The sequence below is a fragment of the Vigna angularis genome, chromosome 8, assembly GCF_016808095.1.
Source record: "Vigna angularis cultivar LongXiaoDou No.4 chromosome 8, ASM1680809v1, whole genome shotgun sequence".
In the NCBI taxonomy this organism is placed as follows: Eukaryota; Viridiplantae; Streptophyta; class Magnoliopsida; order Fabales; family Fabaceae; genus Vigna; species Vigna angularis.
In genome coordinates this window covers 31,186,887-31,207,242 of record NC_068977.1, presented here as the reverse complement: position 1 = coordinate 31,207,242, position 20,356 = coordinate 31,186,887, and the positions used below count along the sequence as shown (strand labels likewise).

The following is a 20,356-nucleotide window of genomic DNA, read 5'->3' as shown; positions in this document are numbered from 1 at the left end:
TTTCTCTCAACCTTACTCTATTTTATTGTCTTTATTATTTGCTAAGTAAGTTTAATTGAGTAGAAATTTTTAAGGCACACGTTTTTAGTAAGAACCAATTCACCCCCCCCTCTTGGTTTGTTATCCCACGCTAACCATTCCGTTGCAGCCGCTCTGACATACTCGTTCTCACATAGAGAAGAGTAATTCATGTGTGGGAATGGCAGGAGGTCCTAAACCATAAGGTGAATTTGGGCGGAACAGACTAACCTCGGGTGGCAGCTGTTGAGGATATCTCAGTTATTACATCACCTGGGTGCAAAAATGTCGTAGCTACACAAAATTCATACAGTCCGAACAGTCAGAGTAAATTGGTCGGTCATTGCATGCTTTGACGTATGACTTTGGTTGGAAGTGTATGATTTGATGATTGCATGATTAATTATTTGATTGTATATCAAATTTATGTGAAATACATGTTTTATAGAATTAATTAAAGGGTTAAATATGTTTTTGGTCCCTTAACTTTTAATGAAAAGTGGAATTAGTCCCTCTTCAAAACTTTGGCCTAATTTAGTCCCCAAACTTTAGAAATGTGTGAATTTAGTCCTTTTAACTAAATTTTGTTAGGTTTATTTAATGTTTCAGGTGCGTTTCATGATAACATTTGAGTTGTTTATACCGTTTGACACATTTTTGCTTCAATGTTAACTTAAAAATGCGTTTGAAACATCAAATAAAGTTAACAAAATTTGGTTAAAAGGACTAAATTCATACATTTCTAAAGTTTGGGGACTAAATTAGTCCAAAGTTTTGAAGAGGGATTAATTCCAATTTTCACTGAAAGTTAAGGGATCAAAAACATATTTAACCCTTAATTAAATTACATAAGCTTACCCTATACTTTTCTTGTCTGGTTTGTTTTGTCCGTTCGGTCGTATTGTCCTGTTGCAATGATCATCCTGTGGATGTGAGCAGAAGGAGAAGAGTTGCTGGAAGAAGCTCTGGTAGAAATGGAAGTGAAGGTCGAATCTTAGAACCGTTCGGTTAGTATTGCTGCTTTTATTGTGTAGAACCGTTCGATATATGTGATTTTGGAAGTCGTTCGGTCTAGGCGGTAGAATTGTAAAGTTTAAATTCTGTAGTATTTTGGTTAGGCCGTTCGGCTAGAACTGTACTTCTTAACCTCAGAACTAAACTGTAATATTGTTAATATATAGATATTCTAGATATGATTTTATGTTGTATTTTTAGGATGTTACAAATAGTATCTCATATTTATAAGAAATTTTATGTGAGTGAATGGTCATATGACAAGTGCAAAATATACGAGTATAATTAATTCAAGAATCTTTCAGAAAGATAATATATTGCCAGTAATGATTGCATTTTAATTTTAATGATATTGTGTAGGTGTTAAATGTGATGTGAAAATATTTAATGTTCTACGATGGTTATTTTATAAATGGTTATGTTTTTATAAAGAATATTTGAACTTATCTTATTTTATTATATCATAGTTTCATCTATTATGATTGTATGTTAAGTAAGAGTTTAAAATATTACAAGTAGAAGTAGTTAACATTAAGAGATTGAAAAATTGCAAATATTGTAAATATTAATATGTATGTAGAAGGTAGTATACGCACTTTTTCGTACTCTTAACAATGTAAAACATCTTACATTCTCATTCAATCCTTATATCATTTCAATAATATAACCTTTGCGATAATTATGGTGAAAATAACACATTTGTGATTCAACAATATGAACATATTTCACACGGTGATATCATAATTTCTTTTTTCTCGAGTTTTTGGAATGAGCAAAAGAGAACACAAGTCCCTCAAACAGTATTTACAAAAGAACTTTGAATGAAAAGTATAAGATTTGAAAATCACCTAAAAAATCAATTCTTTGAAAAGTTTTGTTGTCTAGTGATTGCGGTGGCATGAGGTGACTATCCTTTTGACCTTTTTGCATGCTTAGGATGAAACTACGATCCATTGCACAAGATTTGAAAGAACAACCTAGAAAGTTGAAATCAAGAATACCCGGCCTTAAATTTTACACGTCATTCACATCTACATGTGGAGATGAAAATGTAGATTTGAGAGGAAAAGTAGGAAGAAATGGTTGAGATATATAGATGCATGGAAGAGAAGAGATTATAGGACACGAGTCTAGGTTTTGAAAATTGACAATGTTTGATGATGGGTATCGATCATGAATAAGAAAAAAGTGAATCTATGATGGGGTGTTGTGGGGTTTGTGTCCCCTTTTTTGGCCTTATGGTTCCATGTTTGCTTTATGACAAATTGCTTTCATGCTTTTGATAGTGCTTGGAAAAGCCTGAGATGGCATACCATACCTCACTCTCTAACATTAACATAGGACCATAAGTCACATGATACCTTTCGCCCCTAGAAAATATGTTTTCTTGCTTTTCCACGACCTCTTTCACAAAAGCTTTTAGATTTTATTTTAGGCTATCGTAGCAAAAATATACTTTTAAGAAAAAACACTTTTTTTGTTTTTTGGTTTATGAATTCTCAACTTCTTATTATCTTTCTTCATTTTTACATTTTAATAAATAATACTTGCAAATTGATTAAAGCTTACGGAAAAAAGAAGTATAATTGAAAAAAAAAGAGACAATTAGTATATATGTTTAACTTTAATAATAGCAGTCGAGTAAAAACAAAAACTTATACCATGGCGTAAAATCTAATGGATGAAATACTTAAATTATAAGACTTCTTTCTTAGTCCTTTTGCCCACTATAGTTACAATTTAAAGTTTTTTTCTCATAAAACAACCATAAATGTACCATTTATTTAAAACAAATTTAGCGTCTCATCCTATCAGTAAATGCGTATTTTAACTAGAACAAGGAAATTGATGTGAGCACAAATTAAAAAAAAAAAGTGTGATGATTTGAAATTATACATTGTGGTTTTAAGACTAGTTCTTTTAAAATCAGTTAACATTTCTAATAGTTTGTTTCTTAAATACCTTACATGATTAAAGTATATAAATTTTATAAATATTTTACATTAGATATGGATTATTTTAGTTGTTAAATATAATAATTAATAGTTTCTTTGTGTGTCCTGAACTAAAGCGTTGAAATGGAAATAGTATTTGTTACTCTTTCCCTTCCTTTTTTTTAATATATTTTTTAAGCTTATTTACCTGAATATGAAATATAGTAAAAAACTTTTTTTTAACAAAATAATTATATACTTTTTAGGATATTTTCAATAAAAGTAACTAAGTTACTTTATATATTGAAAAATAATAACTTTTAATTCCCTTATATTACATTATAATCAAATAAATTGTACTTAATATTGCTTCAGTATACGAAAGTATAAAGAATGTTAAACATTTGTAATTTTGTATTTTTAAATTTAAATTTAATTATTATTTAAAATAAAATTTATTGTAACAAATAATAAAGTAGTGTTTTTCTTATTTTTAAAGTTGAATTGTCAGTAATTATGTGGAGAAACTTTTGAAATGTTACGTGGTAGTATTAAATAAAAGAGTTGTTCTAAACAACTCAAAGTACCTCTAGATATCTTTCACTATAATATTATTTTTTTCTTTTTTTTTTCTTTTCATTTAACATAATAAATTGTATGTAAATGGTTTAGAAACTACTATATATTTATTAAATTATAAAAAGACAAAAATATTTTTAAATTGAAGGTAGATAAAATGAAAAATATATTTAATCTTGTTTGCTCTGGTAGAATAATTGTAATTTTAAGATCATTTTACTTAAATAAAGTTAAAAAAAATAAAAAATCAATCAATTAAATTTATGGGAATTGATTATAACTTTTTGGACTAAATATGTGTAACAAAAACATATGACCATTCTGAAGTAGCCTATTCTATAATAAATGTATAATAAAATTACATAAATAAATGTCGGATCATATTTTCGAATAAATGTGTAGTTAATATATTTCTTTCTTAACATGCCTTAAAAACGTCTGAACGTTTTATAATTAATGTTTGATAAAAAGACATGAAAAACATTCTCAACATATTATGTCTGGATCAGTGTCAAAAACACTTTCTGAAATATTAATGAGAAAATCTAACACATATGTCTTTATGGGTATCCTCTGCTTTCGGTGAATTTATTCGGTTTGGAAAATGCAACCAAGAATTGACAATGGTATGACATTTAAAAGCTAAGCTAATTTTGATTGGTGGTTCAGTGTTTTTTCGGTTCACCACGTGGTTGGGCACATATAGCTACGGAGGAAAAGTTTTCATCTCATTCTAGAGAACTTTTTACAATTTACAATAGTAGAATATATTATTATAATGTTATTATTATTATCTTGTTTTATTCTTTCTATCCTTTCAACTAATCAAACATGATATGATAATTAAATATAATCAATTCTTTGAATGCTACTATCATAGTTATTTTACATATTAAAGTTATTCTGTATAAAATATAAATAAAAATTAAACTGAAAATGTATTATTTAAATAAAATTATTATATATTTTAAAGTTTAAGTAAAAAAAATAATAAAAAACTATTCTTTAAAATAAAAATAAATAAAATTAACAATTGAAAATATATTATTTAAATAAAATTATTATATATTTTAAAGTTTAAGTAAAAAATAGTAGGAAACTAATCTTAAAGCAAAAAGAAAACATCTTCAACTTTTTTCTCTTGATTTTTTTTATGAAATAATATCAATATTAAAACTAAACTTTTAAATTAATTTTATAAATATAATTTAAATCCCTTATATAATAGGAATTTGAAGTTCAAAATATAAACAAACCGATGTGGAACTTCAATTTAACATCATGTGTAACTCTAGTCCAAAATGTGTCCCTGGATTAAAGTTTATAAATATAAATTTGAATAAAAATATATTGTAAACTGAAATTTAATAAAAAAAGATATTTTATTATTATGTGATTTGTATTTTTAATTTGTTTTTTCTCGGAAATTGTATGTTAACAAAATGAAAGTTTCAAAGTATTTTTATCTGATTGTTGCTTTGAAAGAATATTAAACAACCGGCTGCAGAGAAAGTAATTGTTTTGAAAGAAAATAATTAAAAAAATATATTTACATTTTTTATAACTACCAGATTAAAAGTGGACAGTGATTGTTATTAACTTTTGTATAATGATAATTTCACAACATATTTTTTTGACAATTTATCACCTGATTCTAATATTGGTCTATATTGATGTTTATAATTATTACTATTGATTGTAGAGTAATTTTAAACCAATCATAAAATGTTATCAAAAAATATTGTCAAAGTATCATTATCCTTAACTTTTACATAGAAGGAGTTTTATTTGACTTTTCCATAATCAAAATTAAAAATATATTTAAAGTAATTTTGATTAATTTTTGTACAACTAAATTAAAATTATATCTACCGTAGCTAAAATGACTGTACATATATGCATGGGCCATCAACTAATTCATTTCAGACTGTTTCATCCTACACCTCCAACATTTCATCTTGCACTTCCAAAAATCTCACTTTTTTAACCTTCTGACATCTCAATATGCACCTTCAACTTTTTCAAAAGTTTTATATTTTACTTTAATAAAAATATTTTTATTTTTTTTTCTTTCTTATTAAAGACACCTTAATAAATATTTTTTTATTTTTTTCTCTTCCTTACAAAAATCACTCTGTATCACCTTAATAATAATAATATAAAATTTGATTTCATATGTTAAAATATATTAAAATAAATTAAAAAATTATTAAATTTTAAATAGAAACAAAAAATTTAAATATGCTAACGGTTTTGTTTTTTATTTAAAATTTAATAAATATTTAATTTAATTAAAAATTAATAATATTTATTATATTTTTATAATTTAATAATTATTAAAATATGATATATATTTTTATAATAAATTTATTAAAAAAGTAAAAATAAAAATAATAAAAATAAAAATAGTGTTTAAAATCACATTAAAAATATTTAAATATATTAAATTATATTAAAATATTAAATTAAATTAAATAATTACTAAATTTTAAATAAAAAAATTAAAATTTGTTAATCGGAAATCCGATAATATATTATTCGGACATGGATATCCTACTAAACATTTTCTTAAAAGTTTTTTTTTTATTTAATTTTAAAAAATTATTTAATTTAATTTAATTTAATATTTTAATAGAATATAATACATTCAAATATATCAAATGTGATTTTAAATATTATTTTTATTTTTATTATTATTATTTGAATTATTTTTATTTTCTTTTTTAACAAAACTATTATAAAAATATAAATTATATTTTAATAATTATTAAAATATAAAAGTATAATAAATAATATTATAATTTTCATTTAAATGAAATATTTATTAAATTTTAAATAAAAAGCAAAACCGTTAGCATATTTAAAATTTTTTTTCTATTTAAATTTAATACTTGTTTAATTTATTTTAATATTTTAATATATTTTAACATATCAAATCAAATTTTATATTATTATTATTATTTCATTTTTCATTTTTCATTTTTTTTATTATTATTTTTTTTTATTTTTTAATATAACTATTATTATAATATAAATCATATTTTGATAATTATTAAAATATAAAATTATATTAAATAAATTTTAAATTTTAAATTAAATTAAATTATTATTAAGATGGTGATTTTGGTAAGAAAGAGAAGAAAATAAAAAAATATTTATTAAAGTGTCTTTAGAAGGAAAGAGAAAAAAAAATATTTTTATTAAAGTTAAAATAAATCTTTTAAAAAAGTTGGAGGTGTAGATTAAGATGTTAAAAGGTTAAAAATAAAATATTTGGAAGTGTAGGATGATATGTTAGAGGTGTAGGATTAACATTCTTCATTTCAATGAGTGACAAGCGCAAGCAGTGGAGATTGGATCCAAATATTAATGGACTTCTTTTGGCACCCAATATTTTGGTTTTGCACCATCATAAATGTTAAAATCTCTATCTTTTTTGTACATTATGTATGCAAATGCATAACAGTTTTATCTACTATTATATGGGGGAAACTATTAACTAGTGTTGATCAGGAACTAGTAATTTCACTTCTAAACATTACTAGAATTATTATCAGTTATAAATGCAATAAATTGCTCACAGATAACATAATTCAATTTCAATAATCTGAAGTTGCAATTTGTTAAAAACATTAATTCTCATTTTTGTAGGTATACAGGAAGAAGTTATCTAACTTATTCAAAGTAAAAAATGGAATGAGATTAAACAACACCATCATAAATAATCAGTGAGCAGTTGTTTCATATATATTTTAAGACGGTTGATAAGAAATATTAATTGCACACCAATGATTTATGAAAAGGTTAATATTATTTAACTCCATTTTTACTGAGATAAAATTAGAGAAATGCTGTGAAAAAATTGCTATATATGATTCATCTTTTAACTCACAATTTGAACAGATTGGTAAGCTTTGTGAATGGAGTCTTTCACTGCATCCAACACAAGTTGAGTCTTTCTGGTAAAAACTGGCCAAGTCTTCTGAGGCTTCATTTCACATCTCTTAACCTTCTGAACCAAATCAGCAAACTCCATAACCATGCAAACTTCTTGAGAAAACTGTGTCTCAACAACATGCTCATTGGGCTTAGGGCACCACATTCCTGGTTCGATCTTGGCATAATCCAACTCTGAGGCCTCCAAAAAGGTGGCATACCCTAAGTTGTCTTCAAAGGGAAGGGGAAAATCATGCAGACGAAGGCACCCTTTTGTTCCCAAAACTGTTACGTCGAAGGTTAGGTGGGATAAGAAGGAACAGTGAAAGGTAGCAGATCTTCCATCTTCCCAATGCATGGAAGAACCACAAGAGATTATGACACCTTCTTCGTTGAGAATGGCTCCTGGGAATGCAACCACTGATTTTGGAAGCTCATAGTCCACAGCCCATAAGATGGCTCTGATGCAATACCAACCACAGTCTCCTAAGGCACCAAGACCATCTAAATCTGCCTTCACGCGAATGCTACTTTTCAGAAATTCAGGACCAGGGTTGTACGTCAGACAACTCTGTATCTGAACAACAACAACACGTGCAAAACACAGTATTAATCACGGACTACTATGATACATGCTAACAACTTTTTTAATAATTTTTTCTCAATAAATTATTAATCACTATTTTATTGGTTTGTAATCATACACTATCAAAAAGTTGTAAAAAAAAAAGTTAAAGATACATTTTTCTATTAATCACTACGTAACAACATAACAACCTAAACTCAAATGTAAAGTACAATAACGATGAATGGCTTTGAGGAGTTACATGGTGAGAGTTGTTCCCTCCACCAACACCAATTCCTCCCTGCAGCACTTCATACTTAATTTGTCCTTGTTATAAAATGGATGTCAACATCAGTTTCACCTTTAACGGATGTTGACATCCGTAAACGGATATTGACATCCGTGAACGGATGTTAACATCTATATACATATTTTATATTTTAATTTATTATTTTTATTTTCAAAAAAAAAACTTCAACGAATATGATCACATCCGTTTAATAGATTTTTAAAAAATGTTTTATTTATTATTTAAATAATAATACATAAATTAAATTAAAAATAATTATTTTATTAAATAAAATAAAATTAATTTATAAATAATTAAATAATAATTTTTAAAAAATTAAATAATATTTATATATTAATTTAAAATATAAAAATTAAAAACTAAAAATTAAAAAAAAAAACTTTAACAGATGTAGATGTGACACATCCGTTTTAAAAGATTTATAACAAATATTTTAATTATTATTTATATATTAATTTAAAATATAATAAATTAAAAAATTAAAAACTAAAAAAAAAACTCAAACGGAGGATGTGGCACATCCGTTGAAGAATTATTTCTTCAACGGATGTTAACATTCGTTGAAGATAAGAGGTAGGGGTGAAGAATATTTTAAAATATAATGGATAGTTTTGAAATTTTAAAAAAATGTAGTGCTCCATAGAACAATGAGGGGTGGTGTAGGGAGTAACCTTCTGATGGCCCAAAATGATGTTAAAACTTAGGCTATTGCTTTCTGCACCTCACAGTTACTAACAGCACTCCATGGTAACAGAAAAAGACTAAACTATCCTCCGCCATTGTTTCGTTAACTCTTATAGAATGCATTTCATACGGGGTGTTTTAGAAAATTGGTTTGAGAAGGCATTATTACACGTGCTTTAAAAAATATGTCTGAAATATATTTTTCATACATTCTAAAAATTTTATTGTGAAAATTTTATTTTAGAAAATTTTTAAAATATGTAATTTGAAAGTCACTTTTATGAACAGGAAAATGATCATTTTAAAAATTTGAAGAGTGTATGAAAAAATCGTGGAAATGCACGAAGTAAAAAGCTTAAAACTTATAAATGAGACATGTGATTAATCTATTTTAGATACATGTTTATTTTTGGAACCAAACCTACCTTTGCTACCAAGAAAGAAAAAAAGCTATTTTATTTAACAAAATGTGAAAGTGTGGTCACGTGTAAAAATTAGGAAGAAATAGTTAAATATTGAGCATTCTTATCGATCTACTAAAGTTCTATAACATTGTGTCGAGTAAAGTGGTGGCAAACTTTTCACACCAAAAGACAAGTTTAATCGTGTTCAGTTTACTTCGTAAACAAAACCAAAATTAATTAATTAAATAATATGAACCTATACTTACTAGATTTACCTTTCTCTTAACTTCGAGCATCACAATTAAGTGTATTTGTGTTTTTCGTAGAAAGCTAGCTCTACAAAGGACCAACATCTACGCGTGTGTAAAAGTTTTTAGAATAAATAAAAGACGTGAAAGAAAGTATTCAGTGTTTTAAAATGTAGAAAACTTTAAAGAAAGTAAATAAGGAAAGCATAAAATTTGTTCTTTTATTTTAAAGAAATAAAAAGAACATAAAGGATATTCTAAAATTGAAAAAATAAAATAGAAAGAGCCTACCATGTATAAAAGTTTTGTTAATATACGGTGAGATTTTTGTTCTAAGCTTTGATAAATATATGCAAACTAATTAAATAAATCCTCAAAATAGAAAAAAAAAAAAAACTTCAAATCCTTTCATCTAACTAGTCCAATTCACAAATCATTTGAATAAACCTTAAAATTTCCACCAATTACTTCAAAATAAAAACAAATAAAAAAGAAAAATGTTATATTTATTAAATTTAGTTATAAAATATCTCATATTATTTAGAGATAAGAAAGATTTATAACATATAAATAAATACAAATATCATCTTATAAACAATTTTATAAAATTAAATTAAATTTATATTTTAATTCTTAACATAAATATCAAAACCATAAAACATAATATATTTTAACAAAATTTATTATTAAATAAATCAATCGTGATATATAAAAATATATACTCGTGGATGAAAGAATATATAATCCCAATTCAAACTATATTCTTCACAAGAAAAAGAAACAAAAATGAAGAACACCAAAATAAATAAATATATATATATATATATATATATATATATATATATAATATAATATGATTATTAATATGCACATACCCATTTGAGTTGACCAAAGCGTTGAGCATCAGATAAAGCCTCCTTCATTTTAGCCGTTCGAGGGTGGTGCATCCACATGGTGCCATCCATGAACTGCACCCCATGAGCCTCACAAGCCTCCAGAATCCGGTCAAGCTCCGCCACGCTCATCGCCGCCGGCTTCTCCAGCAGTACATGCTTCCGTCTCTCCGCCGCCTTCACCGCCCATGTCACATGCAAACCTGTCGGAAGAGGAATATAAACGGCATCCACTTCATCATCTTCCAGCACATTCTCGTAATTTCCATAAACCTTAACCGTCTTAGGTAGGTTGTGCTCGGTCGCGAAAGATTCAGCCTTTTCAACCGAACGACTGGCTATGGCATGGAGCTTGGAGTTTGGTGCTTTGTTTATGGCTTTGCATAGCTTGATGGAGATGTTAGCACAGCCAAGAATGCCAAAACGCACTGCATTTTCATCGTCACTCATATTTGTGACACTATAAATTTGGAGATTAGAGTGATTAGTGTGTAGTGATTAGAGATAAACACTATAGTTAACAAGTATTTATCTACCAAAGGAAGATGGTTGTATGTGGTTTTAAAATATAATTAATTTAGCATTATAATTGCTGGTGGGTGGATCCCAAAAAATTATTTAATGTAGCTTATTGACCTATAAAATTATGCTTCATTTTTCTTTTGATAGACATCACATTTTACCCTTTAAGAGAATTTCCATGTCTCCAGAAAGAAAAGGTATCATTTCCTTATTTTATTTATGTCTTTTGTGGATTATTATTTAAATTTTTAGGGCCAATTATTGAAATAAATTAATGATTTTGATTTGGTGGAGATTAAGAAACATAACCATAGTTGACCTTCAAATATTTTTTTCCCACGGGCTGTTTAGGAAAAAAAGTTTCTAGAAGGAATAATTTATTTATTTATTTACTAAAGTGGATGTATTTATTTGGCTCTAATGATATTTTAAAATTTGTAGTTTTTTTTTTTCATTCTCGTTTATCCACTAAAGAAAAAATGAGGTATATATAGTAATCTGATCAATTAATTATTACACTAAAAAAATTATATTTAGTAAGGATTATTTTGGGAGGTTATTAAAACTCCCTCAAATAAACATTATCTAAAATAATTATGGATAGATTATTTGAAAGCCAACAAAGGTTTTGATTTCTTTTTAAAGAGATTGGTTACCTTAATAGATTATAATACATTTTTCTCCATTTCCCTCACTTTCTTTTTTGAAGCATTCCCTCCCAAAATTTTACTTTCTTTTTCTCCAAAATTTGGATTCTTTTAGAAGGATAATGATACTTTGAGAGCATTTTTTAATAACATTTTGACTCCACTTAGTGTTGCGTTCTGATTGGTTCATGTGAAAAAAGTTAAAATAATTTTAAATGACATGGAAGTGCAAGGTTTGGAGCTGCAGGAGTTTTTGATGGTTTCATTTTCCTAAGGGTTTCAAACCTTGCAGATCTCATTTGGGAGAGAGAACTCACGAGAGAGAATGTCCTCTCACCCATAAACCTTTCTTGACTACAACTGATCATCCACTAACAAAGGAACGTTCACCGAACCGTCGCCTTTCATCGGAGTTGTGTCCGCCCTCGTTCTGCTTGAACATTCCACCATTTCGAAGCATTGTTCAAGCCGAAACCACCATTGACCTGGCCCGGCCCACCACGGGTTGGTCACTTAGTGAGCCAACCCAATCAGGTTCATTTATTAGCGAGCCAGAAAAATACGAACTCGGTCCGACCCACCACGGGTTGGTGGGTAAACAGGTTGACTCACTAGCTCACTTAATTACAATTTTTTTAAAATAAAAAAATTACAAACTTTCTATAATTTAAATCTAAACAAATTTCACTCCCAACATGGGTGTTTAATTAATTTTGAAAATAAGGAACTTAAATAATTTTTTCAAGCAAACAAAATAATAAACATTTTTTTATAAAATTAAAATTAAATTTTAATAAAATAAAATTTGGTAGGTGGGTTGGTGGGCCAACCCGGCCCACCACGGGTTCAACCAGCATGAGCCGGATTTAAATGAGCCGAGTTTAAATTAGCCAAGTTTAAATCTGATCCACATAAAAAAATATAATTTTTTCAAACCCAACCCGACTCAAACCTTTGAGAGCTCTACCCTGTACATAAAGTTTTCCAACTTCAAATACTGATTATCATTTCCTAACACCTTTAATTTGAACAAGGATTGTCTATGATGAACAAAACATACACCTTAAGTCACAAAATGATGTTGAAAAACAAGAAGTATAACTTCAATACACGTAAGGGACCATAGTTCAAATAAATGGGGAGTTACGTTATGGGTTATGCGCACCAAGGTAGACTACCCTATACATAAAGCTTTCCAACTTCAAATATTGATTATCATGTCTTAACACCTTTAATTTGAACAAGGATGGTCTATCATGAACAAAACATACATCCTAAGTCATAAAATGATGTTCAAAAACAATAAATATAACTTCAATACAGTTAAGAGAGCATAGTTCAAATAAGTGGGGAGTTATGTTATGGGTTCTGCACATCAGGGTAGACTGTCTTGTACATAAAGCTTTCCAACTTTATTTTGTGACTTAGGGTGTATGTTTTGTTGATCATATACCATCCTTGTTAAGATTAAAGTTGTCTGGATATGAAACTCACTTTTTAAAGTTTGCACTGCGAATTTAATAAATTTTTATATTTAAAATAAAAAATGTATATCTTAATAAATTAAAAATATTGTTTAATTATTAAGTAAAATAATGGTATAAATACTTTTTTTAGTTGAATTAAATTTCTATTATGACTTACATAAAAAAAAAAGACAAACTTGTGAAATTTTAACAACTTATTTATGATATGTTTAATTAAACACTTTTTATTTATCTTTTAAGAATCAATTTAAATATTTATTCATATTTATGTTAAAATATTTAAGATCCACGTGAACTAGTGAATATAATTTCGAGTTTAAAATTGTAAGAGGAATTTAATATTTTGTTTTGGTCAAAATTAAAGCACTTGAAGGGCATCGTCCTGAAAGGAAGGGAACACCACGAGAGAAAAAGAAATAAAGTAAAAAATTAATTAAATATACATTACATAAACTTTTGTAGTGTTATTTCTATGTGGTACCAAACAGTAGCCAACCAAGGATAATTCAAAATGTAGCACCTAAGTATAATGTGCCAAATCTCCCAAACCAAATTCATACTCTCTCACTCAACTTTTCTTCTACAACTACACATTCATTTTTTCTTTTACTTGAAGAAAAGACTATATCACTTAACCTTTGTTATTAATCTTCTGATAATAATAGCGTGACTTATTTTTCCATGGATAATAAGTATCAATAATAACTAAATTTCAGAAGAGTAACGAGAAATATGTGAAAGAATGAATGAAAAAATAAAGTTTCTCTTGTATTAAATATGAAAAAAACCGAACTTAACTAACCCAATTCAACTATACTATAAATAAATAAACCGAAAGCGCAAGAACCACTTCTACTTTCAGAAAATACATGTTTTTCCCTCTTTAGTCTTAGGATGGAGGGAAGAAACGGTTGAGGTTGAAAGGGAAGGTGTACAACTCTTCATTTAAATGTTCTGAACTTAGTCCACCATGGCATTCCCCTATCTTTGACATTATCCTTGTAGTCAAGAGTGTTGTCCAAAAACACAGCAACAATCAATGCAACCGTTGGAGAAGAATAGAATATAGTATTAAGGAAATCATTGAACTGCAAAACCATGAAAGACCCTGATAGTGTATTCTCTGAAATACTCAAGAATGGACAAACCTAAGAATAGAAAAACACCATAGATAAAGAGGTTCTCATTGAGTTCATGTTATAGTGAATTGAAAAAATGATATCTCCACAGATGTTGTACAAACAAAATTAGCAATTGTCAATGACAAAGGTAGAGGAAGGAATCAGAAAGTAAAACTACTCACCCACAATACCAAACAAAACATAATATATAGCAACAAACATGGGGAATGGTATTGATGCAAATAGAGCTCCAAATTTTCCTGAAGAGAGAAACAAAATATGAATTTTAAGTCAAATGATGAAATTAATTTAAACATTTGTGTTGTTTTCCACTCACCTAACATTGAAAAGAATATCATAAAGCTAGCTGAAACTTCAATAACCTTTCTATTGCCAATACGATTGCTTCCTAGAAGCTCCACATTCTCTCTATCACAGTCCTACAAGAATCAATTTGTGCCCCATAAAAGTGAAAGAAAAGCATGATTCACTTCATGCAGAATACCACTTACACAGAAACTGTAGAACTAGTGAGTATTCCAAAAAGATCATTCAGCAAAATTTCAAGTACCTGCCAACCAATACCACGACTCAGCATAACAGGAGGTGGTGTGACACTTGCTAGATGTGATGCTGCCTTGTATGCCTCAGTTTGACTGAAAAAGAGAACTTTTTTTATTTGAGTACATATTTCTGAATCATGCATACAGAAGTACATAATAACCATAATTAAGAACATGACAATAAAAGAATTTTCCAATTCAATCTATAACAATAATATTCCCAGCAAATATGAAAAGGAATTAAAGAACTCACTGTGTCATTCATGTCTGCATGGTATACCTCACCGTATGAACCTATTAGAAAGAAAGTATGAACATATATATTAAAAAAATTTCTGAAACAAGTGCAATACTTAAAGCACACTACCAGCCTCCCCAACTATCACATATAAAATGGTATAGCGCATGTAAAAAATATAAAATATTGAAGAGTTAATAAAGCTTGAGTGCTTGGATCGTGAAAGAGGGCAAGAGATGTCCAGTGTTGACCATGGTGTACTCGAGGATAAGAAAAAGACTTCCGCTGTAGGAGAGGTAGAGAACCATAGTCCTTTGTTTGAGGGGAGGATATTGGGTACAAACAAAGTCTCACATCAGATAAAATAAGAGATGGACACAAGTTTATATACACATAATATATCTTTGTTCGTAAGAGGCCTTTTGTAGTGACCCAAAGCAAACAATATCTTTTTAGTGTGGAAATCTATGTGAATCTCCTTACACTATGTTGATAATTATATCTACATTCATATTTGTTCCTGTAAATATTCTGTGTTTCAGTTTTACCGAACATTAACCACCTTTCAATTTTTCAACACACTGAAACTTTCCAAATAAAATTTGAGAACGGGTTGAAAACAAAAAAACTACTGAATCAAGTGTATCATCATCATACCTGTACCATAAGCATTTCGATATTCCATATTGTCAAAATAACATCTTTATTATACTTAGATACATCCAAAACTCACATCAAACCTTTTAGATTCTGAAAAATTGGAAAAATATTATTTTCATCCATCACATGCTACATAGAAATTCTATTTCAGTTGTTGTACCTCTGATCAGTCTGCAAAAATATAGCTTTAATGTCTGAGATTTTAGCTTTAATGGAAGAGTTGTTAGCTTCAATGGCAGAGATGTCGGCTTTAATAGCACTGAATTTCTCTCCTAATTCTTCTTTCATTTTCTTAATCCTGGTCAGCCTTTGGTGTATCTGGTTTTCCAAAGTTCTGAACTGATTCTGAGTTTCCAAACCTGCTTCTACTTCATCAACTTTAGGTGATTGGGATGCTGTTGACTCAATTTTCATACTTACTTGAGCTGTGAACTCTCTTGAAACTTCCAATATCAGTTGTGCCATTTCTCTTTTGCCCTCAGCATTTTGCGTCTCTGCAGAACTTGGAGCTAATATTGGTTGATCATCTACAAGTACTCCTTCAGAACCAAAGGATAATATCAATAGAAGCAGAAGTAATTTGATCAAAGAGTAAGAAAGGAAGGACAAAGTACATTTTACCTTGGTTATTGGAGTCAACAGTGGATGCCGATTCTTTTGAATCTGAATTGTTGTACTCATAATTCAAAGGTTGTTCACCAATAACAGATTCTAGTGAGGTTGTGAGGTTGAATAAAGCAGAGGATTGTGCTTGTTGTTGTGTATCAGATGCCTCACCAAGCAACACAAGTTTATTTTCCATAGTGCTTGCTTTATTGAGATCATAAGGATCTTCGAATCGAACATCCTCCATTCTACTAAGTGTTCGATTTACATAAACTCCTGTCCTTCTGATTTCTCCCGACTTACCTAAATCACTTTTTGGATGTGTCGTCAACAGTATTTCCCCAGGAATCCACTCATTCGTCAGAAGCACTGTCTGAATATCCGTATTCAACGTATGTTGAAAATCATTTTGAAAGTTGAGTATAATTATGTGACTATCCTCAGTTGTCCAACGTATATTACCACAACGGAAACAACAAACACACTTATAAATATTCTTTTCTACTCCAACAACGAAGCTAAAGAAGGCAACGAAAGGAGGCTTGACATTATCCCAGACTCCAATAATAGCACACACAGCCAGAGTGGGCAATTCTTTACGAAACCAAAAACTTACAGAGTTTCCCCTGCTAGAGTGGTCAAACAATTCTGGGATTTTCCGACCTGGAAGAACACAGATTCCCATTGCACCATAATCAATGGCCTGTGAAACGGGTCATGTCATATGCATGGTGAGTTTGGAAAAAGAAAGACATAGCTAGTTGATGGAATCACTCAAAGAAGATAGACACACCCACCTGCCTGAGTTTTAATGTCAAAGAGTTGGCTTCAACTGAAGAGTTTGCTGCGGAGAAATCCTTAATACTCAATGGAAGTCCTCTAATTTCTTGAAGCTTCTTGCAGTCGTGGGCGTGCAGAATTTTCAAAAAGTGACATTCTTCAATGCTGGCAGGAAGGATTGTAATATCTAAGTTTTGTAAACATAATTTTATCAAATTAGGAAAGAACATTGGCAGGTTTTGAAAGAAATTAGAAGATTCATTAATTTCAAGCATTTTGCCTTTCCCCAGGGACAATACTCGAATACCCTCAAGATTTTGCGTTGATAGTGGCAGATTTCTTATGCCAGTTCCTCCCAAGTTAACGTACTTTAGTTTGTGCATTGGAGCCAATACTTCTGGAAACATGACAAGACTGCTGCAGCCCCGAAGGCACAGATGCTCCAAAGATATCAACTTTATGCGACTTGGACCAATTGTGAGCTTGGTACATCCTTCAGCACAAAACTCTTTAAGATTAAGTAAAGATCCAACTGAATCATGAATCTCAAACAGATTTGTGCATTCACCAACACAAAGTTTTGTCAAATTGGGGAAACCAGAGATGTCAGGTATTCGTCTAATATTCTTACAACCTCTGAGAATCAAGTGTCTCAAAACCTTTGAATTCTGCAAAATAACAAGTCTACGGTTATTAGTTTGGTTTTTTAGAAGAATCAAGTGTTAATCCAAAACCTAAAATTAATTTTAGATGACGAATAAAATTGTACATGCCTGTAGTGGTTTGTCCCATCCAAAGTAACTGTGTGACAAGTTGAGTATGACAAGATTCTTGTAAAGAAGTTGCAGGATATCCACGCCATTCCAGCACTCTCATACTGTTTGGCAGAGTAGCAGGGCTTCTAAGAAAGCTATCCTTCTTTTCTATAATAAGCATCCGTAAGCTTTTCATTTTTCCAAACTTTGGAGTGCATTGCATTTCTTCTTGGTGTTCTGGCATCTCCAACATCACCGCTTCAATTTTATCATTTTCCTTTCAGGCCAAAAGCAGAAAAGGAGCCATAAAATTTAGAATTCACACAATGTAAATGCTTTGTTGGCTCTTACTATCGAGAGTTAAGAATCATGAAATGTGTACAGATTCAACTCATGATGTAATACAAGAAACGGAAAGGAATAGGACTCTTACCATGTTTTTCTCCAACACACAAACAACGTCCTCGTAAAACCACATCCTATTCCGTTTGTGAGGCAGAGGTTTTTGTTGTCTAACTATTTCTTTTCCCATACACCGAATCATGTCATGCATTGTCACAGTTTCATGTGGACATTCCCGAATTTTAATGAGAGATTTTTCTTCTAGCACTCTCAGACCAAATTTTGGAGGAAATCCTCTTGCTTCAAGCTTATCTGTAACGTATCCAAGAGAGCATCTTCTAAAGAAGCAAGCTATGTCAAGGAATATTTCTTTCTCATAAGCATCCAAACTATCATAGCTAACTTTAAGAACTTCCTGAACATCTCTATTTGGAATTCTCTCATAAGTTTCTAACGCAGATTCCCATTCATCCAAGGTTTTGCCAAACAAGTTCGAGCCTATCGTTTCCAAAGCCAATGGAAGGCCATTGGCATAATACATTGCACGCTCTGTGACTTCCTTGTAACATGGATCAACTTCTTTGTTTTTGAAAGCATTCCACTTAAACAATTCAAGGGCTTCCATAAAGTTAATTCCACCAACCATGTACTGTTTTTGAACTCCATGAACATCTAACAAATGCTTATCCCTTGTTGTTATGATGATGATGCTACCAGGGCCAAACCAATCAAGTCCTCCAGCAGTTGCATGCAATTGTTCTTTTTTGCTAATATCATCAAGCACAAGGAGGACCTTTTTCCCACAAAGTCTGTGTTGTAGTATTGGAATTCCACGATGCACATCTCCTAACTTGATATTTCTTTCCCCCACCAACTCAGACAGCATTGTCTCTTGGATATGCACCAGACCATCCTTATCTGATTTTTCCCTTACATTAGCAAGAAAGTGCGAAGCTTCAAATTGATGTGCCATCAAGTTGTACATCGCACGTGAAAGAGTTGATTTTCCTATTCCTCCCATTCCATGAATCCCAAGCATAGTCACTTTCTTATCAAACTCACCACCCATGAGTTCTTGTATCTGTTGCATCCGAACTTTCAAACCAACAGGATAATCAGCAATATGCAAGGGAGGTCGATTAAGCTTAGTGGAGATCTCTTCTGTGATCTTTTTCACTATCTCAGACTCATACTCTTTACTGCAATTCATACAAGAGCAATCAAACCACTGTCACATTCATTTTGGCAAATCAGAGAGTCTATTGCTATATACTGATAATTTGTAACAGAGATGACTTACCCAGTTTTGAAAGGAAAACCAGCCAAATCGGCAGCATGACGCAAAGCCAGCCTCCATTGTTGAAGCTTCTGAATGTCATCTTTGAATCTTTCACCATGCTTTGCAAATGCTTCTTGGTAACTCCCTGTTTGATGTCGCACTTGTGATGGCTCTACGTCATAAAACACTGGCAAAATCCACATGTTCTGATTTTTGTGGCACTCAATGATATGGAGAAGTTCGTCCAAACAAAATGCTGAGAAAGCATAGTTTTTGGAGAAAACGATGATGGATATCCTAGATTCTTGGATTGCCTTGCGAAGAGAAGGTGTGATCTCTTCTCCCTTTCTGAGAGCTTCATCATCGATGAAGGTAAAGATTCCTCTTTGACTCAAAGCACTGTAAAGATTACCAGTGAAACCAAAACGTGTATCTGCACCACGAAAACTAAGAAAAACATCATAACTGTATTTTGACATAAAAGAAGCAGAAGAAGGTGCTTGTTTTTGAGCCATAATAACGAAACTCGCAAAATGCTTTGGTTTTGCTTTCAAAAGTCAAAGTCGTTATTTTTAAATTGAATCATCATTTTCAAATCATTTTCCGTTCTTGTTGTTCATACTACTTTCTCTTGGTTTTTCTTTTTTGCCACCCATTATAACTGCTATGGCGTAACCTTTTTTTTATTTTATTTAATTCCCTTCTGGTGCATACATTCCAGGGGAAAAAACAAAATTGTCACCAAAAACACGGCAAAAATTTTAAAATATA

General features: G+C 29.9%; 2 protein-coding genes across 2 annotated transcripts; both read right to left on the bottom strand.

Annotated features, from left to right (window-relative positions):
- Nucleotides 1-7,370: 7,370 nt before the first annotated feature.
- LOC108320019 (uncharacterized oxidoreductase At4g09670) lies at nucleotides 7,371-11,086 on the bottom strand. Its single transcript, XM_017551361.2, has 2 exons — nucleotides 10,568-11,086; nucleotides 7,371-8,058 (listed from the first exon to the last, which is right to left on the bottom strand). The coding sequence occupies exons 1-2, from the start codon at nucleotides 11,033-11,035 to the stop codon at nucleotides 7,429-7,431; spliced, it is 1,098 nt and encodes a 365-aa protein (XP_017406850.1). The 5' UTR covers nucleotides 11,036-11,086; the 3' UTR covers nucleotides 7,371-7,428.
- A 2,926-nt stretch (nucleotides 11,087-14,012) lies between these two features.
- On the bottom strand, nucleotides 14,013-20,100 carry LOC108320021 (disease resistance protein Roq1-like). Its single transcript, XM_052867913.1, has 11 exons — nucleotides 19,607-20,100; nucleotides 18,398-19,505; nucleotides 17,979-18,241; nucleotides 17,227-17,893; nucleotides 16,445-17,132; nucleotides 15,984-16,362; nucleotides 15,179-15,219; nucleotides 14,934-15,018; nucleotides 14,700-14,802; nucleotides 14,545-14,622; nucleotides 14,013-14,389 (listed from the first exon to the last, which is right to left on the bottom strand). The coding sequence occupies exons 1-7, from the start codon at nucleotides 20,098-20,100 to the stop codon at nucleotides 15,207-15,209; spliced, it is 3,612 nt and encodes a 1,203-aa protein (XP_052723873.1). The 3' UTR covers nucleotides 14,013-14,389; nucleotides 14,545-14,622; nucleotides 14,700-14,802; nucleotides 14,934-15,018; nucleotides 15,179-15,206.
- Between the last annotated feature and the right edge of the window lie 256 nt (nucleotides 20,101-20,356).

Excerpts from the sequence above, each read along its gene's own strand:
- LOC108320021 (XM_052867913.1), bottom strand. The coding sequence starts at position 20,100 with ATGGCTCAAAAACAAGCACCTTCTTCTGCTTCTTTTATGTCAAAATAC. Across the intron at positions 19,506-19,606 it reads GGTTTTCCTTTCAAAACTGG|TAAAGAGTATGAGTCTGAGA; the intron begins GTAAGTCATCTC and ends TATGAATTGCAG. Across the intron at positions 17,894-17,978 it reads GGACAAACCACTACAGGCAT|ACTTGTTATTTTGCAGAATT; the intron begins GTACAATTTTAT and ends TAATAACCGTAG.
- LOC108320019 (XM_017551361.2), bottom strand. The coding sequence starts at position 11,035 with ATGAGTGACGATGAAAATGCAGTGCGTTTTGGCATTCTTGGCTGTGCT. Across the intron at positions 8,059-10,567 it reads GCTTTGGTCAACTCAAATGG|ATACAGAGTTGTCTGACGTA; the intron begins GTATGTGCATAT and ends GTTGTTGTTCAG.